General features: G+C 31.9%; 1 protein-coding gene across 1 annotated transcript; it reads left to right on the top strand.

Annotated features, from left to right (window-relative positions):
• Positions 1–4,950: 4,950 nt before the first annotated feature.
• LOC139490263 (rhodopsin, GQ-coupled-like) lies at positions 4,951–8,070 on the top strand. Its single transcript, XM_071277113.1, has 3 exons — positions 4,951–5,150; positions 5,651–5,787; positions 6,440–8,070. The coding sequence occupies exons 1-3, from the start codon at positions 5,074–5,076 to the stop codon at positions 7,870–7,872; spliced, it is 1,647 nt and encodes a 548-aa protein (XP_071133214.1). The 5' UTR covers positions 4,951–5,073; the 3' UTR covers positions 7,873–8,070.
• Positions 8,071–12,302: the final 4,232 nt, after the last annotated feature.

The following is a 12,302-nucleotide window of genomic DNA, read 5'->3' on the forward strand; positions in this document are numbered from 1 at the left end:
TAAAGCTTACCATACAACATTTTTACAATCAGAAAAAAAATATATACATAAATCAGTTAGAAATAGCCATGAAATGACAAATGTTCAACAATATAAACAAGAACAGTTATGGCCAGAAAATCAAGATATACACCAAAAAATTACAAGCCCTGTTTACAGGATGCTTACTAAGGACCGACACATTCATATGGTAGTTGTGTTCTATTTGTATGGTGCAAAATGTTCTCATTGCTAAAACCAGTGGTAGCCAAAGTATTAAATCCAGAACAAAGTAAAAAAAGCCTAACAGTTGAAAAACTAACCAGATGTTGTGAAATTCAAATAACAAAAATACAATAAAAAAAGACATCATTAGCGTAAGGCTATTTACATATAATACATTGTAATATTTACAATGAACCATTTAATAATTAGAAAACAGAACCTATAGCTCCTGATTTTTTTAAAATATAATGGATAAATGATTTAAAGTGTTACAATAAATCAGTTAAGCTATTTATGAACATTTAAAAAGTTTGTGTCGACTGCAAAAAAAATCTAGAATAAGGATTAGTAATCTTGCTGTGTTAACATTAGAAATTGATCCAAAAGCTAAATGTTTCAGAAAATAGGAGACCTGGAAACTACATGTACAAACATTGTTAATAAATGCCATTTGTAGAGCAGGATCTGCATACCCATCCGGAGCACCTGAGATCACCCCCAAGTTTTGGTGGGGTTCGTGTTGCTCAGTCTTTGATTTTCTATGTTGTTTCTAGTGTACTATTATGTGTCTGTATGTCTTTTTCAGTTTTAGTCATGGCATTGTAAGTTTATTTTAGATTTATGAGTTTGCTTTTCATCTGGTATCTTTCACCCCAATATTACAATTTATCTGTTTTGATAAGATTGTCTTGAACCTCTTTTTCATAGTTCAGTGAGTGACTATATAGCTACTCGAAGAATTGTTTGCTATGTTGATTTTCTATTATAATTTATACGCTATCGATTTTTGTATGTGTTTATCTATATGGTCATACTGCCAATATAACAGTTCTCATTTGACCACATGGTCGTTGATAATTCACAAAGTTAAGTTTCCTAGTTCAAGTCAGTATTTCAGATATGATAGCATATTATATTATGTGTACTCTCTTGTAAGGTGAACATATCTGTCAGGTAATATATAAACACCTGTCATTTATCAATAATTCCATATAACTTGAGGTCCTCTGATGTTCAGTACTTCAGTACTTTGATTATGTAAATCCAATTACATGTAAATAAAGTGCTTCATAAAATAATTGCGTATTGACAATTCATTTGGAAACTCAACATATACCCACACGACACTTTCTTCCTGTAGGTTGCTTTTCTGTAAATATTGACAATGCAATTTCCCATAGGAACTCCTTTTACGGCTAAAACTGTACCACTATTACTATTAAGTTTTGAATAAAATCTTATCCTAGAATTGAAAGTTCATATGCACTACAATTTTTTTCAAAGGTCAAAATATAGGGCTGTGCGGCATATTTTCAACGTTTACATGCCCTGAACTTCTCACAGTTTAAACTGACACTAATTTTCTTAACTACCCCTACCTCGAATAAAAGGTTACCACAGATTTCAATATAAACCATATGCACATGTATATTTACTGGTAATATTCCCAAGTTATGTCTCTATGAGATGGAACGCAGAGATCATAACTTGGAACCAGTATGTAAACAAAATTAATTTTCTATGAATATTCTAAATCTTTCCAAAAGAGGCGTGGTTTGAGGAACAGCTGTATTTACAAAGTGCAACCTGTACCAAGTCAGGAATAGGACAGTTTTATCTAATAGTTTGGTGTGTTTGAATTTTGAGTTGGCCATGTGATTTGATTTTCCGATTTGAAGTTTGCTCGGATCTTTTAAGTGCTACACGAAACAAACCTCTTTCTTAATTAATAACATCAAATTTACCAACAAAGCCGGGCTTCAAAGTTCCTGTGAAACTACATATTCTAGAGGTGGCGAATCGTATGAGAAGGCTAAAAACATCGAAAGATCTCTTAGATTAAATACAATCTAAGACTCTTTCATCTATAAATTGTATTAAAATATTTGAATTTCTACACTTTACATCAGCATTTTCTATTCCTCACTAAAAGACAAACTGAAACATTCAGTCCTGCTTTGTTTCATAAAAAGAATGACTGACGTAGATACTAGTATCTTGTCTTAGGAGGGATCAATCCTACTTTGTACAAAATCTGAACTCTGAGAAAAATATTCTTGAAAAGATGCTTGCTTTCTTGATTGAAAACATATTTGTTACGTTTGGATAACGTGCTTTTCAACAAACAATCGGCATTTCCATGGGAAAAACAGTGCCCTTCTTCTTGTCGACTTTTACCGTTATTTATATGAGGATGAAATCATACAGGAACTTCTTATGAAGAAAAAAAAGAAGTTATCAGTATTTTTTTTACTTTACTTTCCGCTATAAAGATGATGTTCTTTCATTATAAAACTCAAAAACTTTTGACTATGGTGAATAGATACAACCGATACAGTCTGTCTCATATATTGACTTCTATCTAGACATTGACAATGAAGGTCGATTAAAAACAAAACTTAATGACAAAAAAGATGATTTCAGTTTCAAATTGTGAACTTTCCATTTGTATGTCGACACAAACAAAATAGTCGTACATGAGGTTAAGCGAAAAACAAAATGTTGTCCTTAAAAGTATAAAGAGAAAACTTTATATCGAGAGGCACGAATCTTCATCATAAACCTCCTTTTACTAATGATCTTATTGATCATAATTGATGGATTTCATCGAGGTAAGTTGGGATTCTTTACAAAAAATTCAGTATTCACTGCACATGATATTAAGGTTTATGAGCCCTTCTGTAGCCATTTTAGTACGAAATTTTCAAACTTCAATTGTATCAAAACTACAGATATAATGAATAAAAGATATATGCCATTTAGTACATATACCAAGGGAAAACTTGATGGAAAGCATAAGTAATTACTGTTTCATTGCATTTACTAGAAAAAGAGTACTTTGTGGCAAAGAAACCAAGATTTTTATAGAAAATCCACAGCCTTTAATACAGAGATTTTCGTTATAAAATTTGAAACATAGATTACTCACTTGCTTTTCTATGATGTGCTAGTGTTCATTTTCTACAAAATGTTCTAACCAACCTGTAAATTCCAAAATACCTCGTTCTGAGTCACTTAAGTCGAGTGCATCCTAAAAGATGTACTTGATTTGGTCCATATTTTTATTTGTTTTAACTAATAACTACATTAATATTCTTGTTTTTAGGAAATCAATGCTAGCACTGCATGCACTAATCCTATATCTATCAGTCATCGAATTACCAAATATAAGAGTACGTATACAAGGATAAAGGCTGTGGATTTTCTATAAAATTTCCATATGTTTAACATTGTATCAACAGAAGGGTACATATTCCTTAATCAAAACTTTTATACAGTTTCCTTTTGTTTGGTTGTATATAAGGTGTGTTTGATAATCAATGTATAAAATTAATGGCTGTTTATTTTCAATCCTTTCATTAAATGTGAACAATGCTCACGTTTTTAATGGAGAATATTTTATAATGCAAAACAATTTTTTTGTTGCTGATATAACCTTGTGTTCGGTTCATTGTAGATTTATATCTGTGTCTGTTAAAAGTATAATAACAAATAATTAAAGATTGCCTGACAAATATCTCCACACCCTCTTGTTGGTACTGTTCACAGTGATAAAAAGATAATTAAAAGTTCTATCCTTCTTTATTTTCCCCATCGTGATCTTTGTTAAACCTCTTATTGACGTTATATATTACTTTATCATTACTCATATAAAGGATGTTGAATAAAATTTTCGTCTCACGAACAAATTATTTGGAAGATGTCTGGTGAGTTCTTTTTTTGTTCGATTTTATTTTAAAGAATAATTTGATTTTTATTCCAGGTACAGAAGCAACAAACATTTGGAACATTGTACTTAATTTTAAAGCAATCTTTCACATCTAAAAATAAAAATGTATTTCCTAAACCATTAAAATTTGATCATTTTAAAAATAATTTACCTGCAGATCAGTTTTTCATTTAAGCTGAAATAATGTAAAATAAGTTTAAATGTGGACCAAACTGTCAAAAGATTAATTAAAACACTTTTACGGTTGACTTTTAATCATTGTTATTAAAAAAAAACGTGTAAAAACTAAATTTGTATGAACATACATTTTCTTAAATGTGGATGACAAATATATTTCAAAATAAATAATTTACATATGTTAAGTAGATATTAACTGCATGAGGACGAAATAAAATGTACTGTACAAATCTTTCGAAAATTTTCTTTAATAATCATTACAATAATTTCTTTTTCTGACCAATTGTGAAAATTTGAAAACCACGTTTTTCTCGATCATAACTGCTGTCTTCTAAAAAAAAATTAGAATTGAATTTTAGTTGCAATATAAAAATAAACAATATATAAGTGACCACTGCGTCGTTCAAAAGCATACAAAGAATCTCCGTTCATCTGAGGGTATTCATTAAAACTTTAGTGTAGTTTGTTAGTTTGTTTTTGCTTTTGTCGGTATTATATTTTATTTTTTTCTGAATATACAAAAACAATTATTTGTAAATCTAAATGGTTACCATATTCTGCTAGAGAAGAGGGGCGAAAGATACCAGAGGAACAGTCAAACTCATAAATCAAACATTACCTGACAACGCCATGGCTAAAAATGGAAAAGACAAACAGACACATAATAGTACACAAGAAACAACATAGATAACTAAAGTCTGAGCAACACGAACCCAATCACAAACTGGTTTCATATGAATATCTCATGTATTGTCTTTATAATTTTCAGTATTTCAGGGGGGTGTCTTTATGCAACGTCATTTGTGTATATCGTGTTATTTTCATTTGCAGGCTCATCAGCGTCGCCAGATAACGTGACGTCAATTCCATTTAATGGTACTACATCCGTCTATGATACCTATGGATATTTTATTCATCCACACTGGAAGCAGTTTCCACCTGTTCCTGATGAGTATCACTACATGGTTGGAATTTATATAACTTTTGTCGGTATAACTGGTATAATTGGGAACTCAATCGTCATATGGATCTTCAGCACGTAAGTTACAATGCCAAGGGACATAAGTCATACGTTTTTTTTACCTATGACGACTTGTCAATTTCATGTCAATTTCATAAGCAATTTGTTTGTAGCGATAATTTATCATATCACTTGACTCCGTTGAGAAAGGAAATTATTAGTCAGCAAGATCAAATGAAAATTTCGTAAAATAGCGATAAAACACAAAACAGTTTCACATTTTTATTCAGGAGTAACGAGAAAAATCCATTTTAAAATCATGTTCCATTGCCTTTCATAATACATTATATTTTTTACGTTTTACATTATATATATATATAATTTAGTTATTTCGCTTTTCTTGGTTTCTATATTATAGAGTATATCGTCGTTGTAAAACAATAATTAACAAACTGATATAGCATCGATGTACACTAATGGTGGTTGTAGTCCAATGAGAAGACATACTGATTGTTATTACAATCGTTTTTGTTTCATGTCTCTTAATTACTATATGTATTATTATTATTATTTTACAGAACGAAAAATTTGAAAACGCCTTCAAATATGCTGATTATGAACTTGGCTCTTAGTGACTTGGTATTCTCAGCAGTCAACGGGTTTCCACTTCTTACAATTTCTGCCTTTAATCGGAAATGGATGTGGGGTGATGCAGGTAAAGGCAATATAAATATTATTAATAAATATTAATATTTGTGATATGAAATTAGAAATTTTAGGTCTTGTCAATCCTTCTGAAATGTCTATGACCAACAAACATTTCAGATTACGCAAAACATCGGATAATTATATACTTAAAATAAATGTAAAAAAGGTGTTCGAAACAGACATAAACAGCCGTAACCCAATCAGCAGGGAAGGGGCTAATTTATAAAACGTTTAATGGACTAGGCTTTTGAATTATAATTTTAGTATTTCAAACATGCTAGAATTCACTGAATTCCACCCCTGCACATCTAGTGACTACATTTTTTCCATCAGACAACACAAATGTGTGTTCACACTTGATACCAAATAACATATATTATATACAAATAAATTCGAACTATTACAACAATATGACTCCTATTCTCCAAATTGTACAAAGACAAATGAGATATCAGACTTATAATTATGTTATTCTAAAACAAAAGTTGTTTTACTGTTTATTTCATTCCTTTGTGACAATGAATCCATTAAAATACATTTGAATGTCTAATCTGTGAGAGTAATTCAGTTAAATTTCATGTTGTTGTCAGGGTTTTTTTTTACTTATGAGTTTAAGTGTTTTGCCTCTCTTTTACTAATAAATTACAATTCATTTACAGCTTGTCAGTTATATGGATTCATTGGAGGATTGTTCGGCCTAATGTCGATAATCACCCTGGCAGCTATATCAATTGATCGTTACTATAACATAGCAGAGCCCCTAAAAGCTGCACAGTTTATGACAAGAAGGAAGGCCTTTATGATGATAGTTTTAGTGTGGATATGGTCATTAGTATGGGCTGTTCCTCCGATATTTGGGTGGGGAGCATACGTTCCTGAAGGATTCCAAACCTCTTGCACATTCGACTATATCAGTACAGAGCCCCATATGAGAGCATACATGATTGGCATGTATATTGGGGGATTTGTTCTTCCTTTGGTCATGATAATCGTCTCATATGTTTTAATCTGGAAAGCAATCAGGAAACACGAAAATGAAATGTTAAATATGGCAAAAAAAATGAAAATTGAAGATATTCGAAATAATCAGGAAAAAGCAAATGCAGAAGTGAGGATTGCTAAAATCGCTATGATTATCGTTCTCTTGTATTTACTTTCGTGGAGTCCATATGCTACAGTGGCACTAATTGCTCAATTTGGGCCTGCTGAATGGGTCACACCATACGTTTCAGAACTACCAGTGATGCTTGCAAAAGCTGCAGCTATGCATAATCCTATTGTATATGCGTTCAGTCATCCTAGATTTAGACAAGCTTTACATAAACGAGTCCCTTGGTTATTGTGTTGCTGTGATGTGACACCAGCCAGATCTGCAAGTACTTCTCATTCCAAAGTCACAACTAAACGACAAGTAAGCCGACAAGTTAGCAACGATAGTTATTATGATGGTAGGGCTGATAGTGAAGTTTCCAGCTGTATAAGTCAAATTGATGACTACGGTCAATCTATTGAAATGAAAAAGGCGGTATCAGACACATCCTTCTCAAGACGTTCTAATAAAAAGCCTAGTAAGAGTAGTCCGATGGCTTCCCCTGATTCTGAAGATATTGTACGTGAACTAATACAAGCACTGGTGAGCGTTTCGAACAGACAACCGACTGTTCAGTCACAATACACCCCAAATATCCCACCACAAAATAATCTTCAAAATTCAGAAAATGCCCAAAAAGGTGTCTACGTTATCGACAACGGAAAACAGATTGACATGGCAACATATCTGGCACATTTGGTTGCAACGGGAAAAAGTAGTGACACTATTACCAAAAAACACGAACCAAATTTACCCACTGTCAAACAAAATATAGATAATACGGATGCAAGTGTAAAAGCAAATGAGAAAAAGGCACACCAAGATAAACAAATAGCAGTGCAAAAGGATCATGGTAAAGATAATGTTACTAGTAATAAACAGACTCGAGACTCTAGTTCAGACGAGGGTAACTCTTCTAAAGTTTGTTACAGTAACGATGCATATGATAAAGGAGCGGATGATACTGACAAAACTGCGGTTATTGATGATGGACATGTATAAGTCGGAAACATTGCCTTAATTATTATTTCACGTGCTCAAATGTGTAATATTTAAACTTAACATTTATTAAGCCGTTTTCAATAATATTTTGATGAATTTGTACAAATATTGTAGTAATTATGAATAGTAATAACTTAAAGAATTTGTTAATGTTTACTATTTTAATTTCAAATTAGTTGTTTGTGTGATTAATGTTTACAATGCCATACATTGTTTTAAATGACTTACTAGTATTTGATAGTACAAAATGTAATAAAATATATAAAATGTCTTCTTATATTTTTATGGTTTCCTATTATGTAAAAAAATTGTTAACCTTGTGTGAATATACTGATAAACAAGTTATAATAGAGATTTCCAATAAAATGATATACGTACCTAACTCGACGTACGCACGTAACGGGACCGGTTATTGCTAAACGATTAATTTTGTTAAATTTTTTAATAGTTGACATACACTTTTCTTTTAAATGGAAGTGAACGAACATTAAAACAAAAAATATTGTAATTGATAATAATGTATGTAAATAAATGTGTACACCAATTGAGTATATATATCGTAATTTGGAAGGTGTAATTGATTAGCAGCTGATGAATAATAATCTGCATATAAACATTGTCAACTGTGGATAGTAAACTATCAGTTTATAGTGCATAGTTATTTCCTAAAATATCCGGTTCTCAAGTATCTCTGATTAAAAGTGGATGAGAATGCAAATTTACATACTTGTTACGTTTTTGAGATAACTATAATGTCACTTCAGTCTTTACGGGAATTTTCTTTTATTCATACTCATCCAATTAGAAGTGAATTCTAAAGCTATCACATAAATTGATTGAGTTAGCGAAAAAATTTTGTTTCAATTTTTGTATAGCTTTGGGAGTATATATATATAAAAACAAGTCTAAATTGAAAACTACGTTCAAACCTATGATTGCGTTGGATAAAAATCGCAATTTTTATACGTGTGCGTGTAAAACAAATTTCGTTGTAGAAGGGTCTAAATACAGCACAAACAACATTTTACAAAAACCAACAAAGTGAAAAAGTATATTTGAACAATATATATATATATAAGTGACAACTCTGCGACATATCTATGGGCATGATCACTAGTGAAGGTGATACACGACTAAAAAAACATTTTATATTCATAATTATATGCTAGTACAATGTATATGGCATTGACTGGTAGCAGGCTAGCCTCGAATACGGTTTCAATGATTTTGTTGGACCCCCCTGATCGAATGACTTTAAGACTGTATTTTATTTCGGCTTCTCCACCAAGCATGATGCATTCATGAGTAATAGCAGGTATTGGTTTACTCGTAAAAAGACAAGTGTGTCTTTATAGTGGTAACGCTCTTTTGATACTTAAGTGTTGGGCATGTACAAAAAGATATATATGCATTTATCATTTTCATTCATCCTTTTAATATATATATATGTAATACTTGTCACTGGATATAAGACATGCATCAGTATCATCATCATTGTACTTGAGGCTAACTCTCCGTCGAAAGTACAAAAAAGTCGTGTATTATAAATAGCTTGACGCTTCTTCGTCGTTAGTATTATAACTTGAGGATTAATTCTTATCTGACATTTTAGCCAATCTATGTCGAGAACTTATAAAAGAGGGACGAAAGATACCAAAGGGACAGTCAAACTCATAAATCTAAAACAAACTGACAACGCCATGGCTAAAAATGAAAAAGACAAACAGAAAAACAATAGTACACATGACACAACATAGAAAACTAAAGAATAAACAACACGAACCCCACCAAAACCTAGGGGTGATCTCAAGTGCTCCGGAAGGGTAAGCAGATCCTGCTCCACATGTGGCACCCGTCGTGTTGCTTATTTGATTACAAATCCGGTAAATAATCTAATTCGATAGGTCACATTCATGAAAGGGAAGGGGATTGTAGTTACGACGTAAGGAACATATCCGAAATCATTTGTGAAACGGTTATTCCATAACGGTCAACCAACTCGTAATGGCGTCCGTAAAATTTACGAAGGGATGATTTCAACTTCACCATTTGGAACTCTTGGTTTAATAGCTTCCTTGTGAGCAGTAACCCTCTATCAAGAAAATCATGATAGGAAATGCAAGCACGGGAATATCGTATCAATTGGGAGATATACACCTCGTATGCAGGTGCTGCTGGAATGTTGCTACTTCGAAATGGAAAGTTCACAATTGGAAAGCTGAAATCATCTCTTTTGTCGTAAAGTTTTGTTTTCAACCGACCCTCATTGTCAATTTCTAGATGTTACGCATGCATCTTTATACTATATGTAAATGTCCAAGTTAAAGCCAATAGAGATCATGTCAAAATTAAAACAGTAAGAAAGGGGTTGACTCGTGAGTCTGAAACGAAGCATAAAAACAGCAATTTTATTTCCAAATAAACTCCATGTACCGATCTGATAGTATCCACAGCTGCTGAACACTATCTTCAAAACAACTACAACTAATGCTTAGAGAATAATTATCCAGTTTATAAAATTGATCAATTATGTCGTACTGTTCCAAGTCAGCAGCCTATGATTCAGTGCTTATCGCTTGTTGTTGTGTTTTCGTTCATTTTTTTAACCTTAATTTGGCCGTTAATTTATTCGTTTTAGTTGTTTAAAATTTTAATTTTGTGGCGTCTTATAGCTGACTATGCGGTATGGGCTTTGCTCATTGTTGAAAGCCATACGGTGGCCTATAGTTGTTAAAATTTCTTTGTCATTTGGTCTCTTGTGAAGATTTGTTTCATTAGCAATCATACTACACCTTTTTTTGTACATATCACAAATTAAGTATAAGAAATTGCATAGACATTCTAGAAAAGCAACCCTTTTAGTTTTGCCATGTCAAAAGCTCGGAGTGTCTGTAGGACCATTAGTGATCATAACTGTGTAGCAGATTATATGTAGTTTCCAGGTGTCCATTAGAGTATATGTAGTTTCTAGGTGTCCATTAGATTATATGTAGTTTCCATGTGTCCATTAGATTACACGTCAATACACATTCTGTGTTAAGTCAGCTACTAAATCACGAGAAAAAATCCAATTCAGTATGAAGTCTTAAACTTTTAAATCTCATGCGAGATATCTAATGTTCAGACATTGTTGTTTTCAAAAAGTATTTATCACAGTCAAACGACAATCAATTAAGTTTTTTTTTCGTGCAATACAATTTGTGAATATGGCCGGATCCAAGATATTTAAAGAGTGTTTAATTCCGATAATTGGATTTATACTGACGAGCGGAGCGATGCGAAAAACAATTTGAACGATTTAACGGTAAAAATTTGTATAGATATTGTGGAAAACATGAGATTTTCAAAACTATTTCGCGATCGAAAGGGGGGTACGCCCTCTACCCCTGAATCCTGCAATGCGCCACGTTTAGGTTTACAAGGACAAAAACCTCGTCTCAAACATTAGTATAGGTAAAGACGAAAAAGTACTATTTGATAAATATATCAATGTTATGAATTTCAGCCCACATCAAATTATATTCAATTAAATTCTAGAAAAATAATGTTTTAAAAAAAATAGTCGAGTACACTTTTTACATTCGGGTGTGTTGGAATCTACTTTAAACGTTAAAACTTGTAAAATAAATTTAAAAAAAACAGCCAACGGAATTCATTATTTTAATATTGTCATGCTAAATTTGTTTTAGTAGTTTTTAAAATTCATAATTTGAGAAGAAGTAGAATATGGGTCAAGTGAAATGACAAGAAATGATGGGTGTATTTGATTACAAGTTGCTAACTTACTTATTCCATTATAATATTTGTGTGAGTAAAATCATTTAAAGATTAATGACAAAATAGTCAAAGATTAAAACAAATGGTTGGGATTGATTTTTACATAAAGCATATTCCAGCAAAAAATGCGTGTTCAAAGAGCAAAACATGCATGCAATGTATTCTCCCCTCCGTCATGCTTCAATACAATAGGACGAAATACGATGAGTTAGGTCGGTTATGTCGAGTAAAGTCATTTTATTGGAAATCTCTACTACAACTTTAAAATAACGTTACAAAGAACCATTATTTTGATATGATTATAGTGTCAATAACATGTTAACTTCTAAGGTAAACTTTCAGTAACTAAAATTAGAATCATCTGGAATATATGGGTGAAAAAATGCCAAAATACACAATATACAAATTGAAAACGACTTTAATCTTTAAGTACAATGTATATGTTGGAGTATCTTTTCCTTTCCAGGTGTATCAGATCCCTAACAATACATATTCATGTGTGAAATTTTCCTTACACCAGCTCTTTCTATATACACGATCTCTTAAAACAGCTCTTCGTATGTACAAAATCCCTTGCACAAGCTTTTATTTAAAAGACCCCTCCCTACAACTCTTCTTGTGAACAAGGATTCTTACTACAGTTCTTCCTATGT

The sequence above is a fragment of the Mytilus edulis genome, chromosome 9 (assembly GCF_963676685.1).
Source record: "Mytilus edulis chromosome 9, xbMytEdul2.2, whole genome shotgun sequence".
NCBI lineage: Eukaryota > Metazoa > Mollusca > Bivalvia > Mytilida > Mytilidae > Mytilus > Mytilus edulis.

Coding starts and splice junctions, on each gene's coding strand:
- LOC139490263 (XM_071277113.1), top strand. CDS start 5,074: ATGGTTGGAATTTATATAACTTTTGTCGGTATAACTGGTATAATTGGG. Junction 5,151..5,650: donor GTCATATGGATCTTCAGCAC/GTAAGTTACAAT, acceptor ATTATTTTACAG/AACGAAAAATTTGAAAACGC. Junction 5,788..6,439: donor ATGGATGTGGGGTGATGCAG/GTAAAGGCAATA, acceptor ATTCATTTACAG/CTTGTCAGTTATATGGATTC.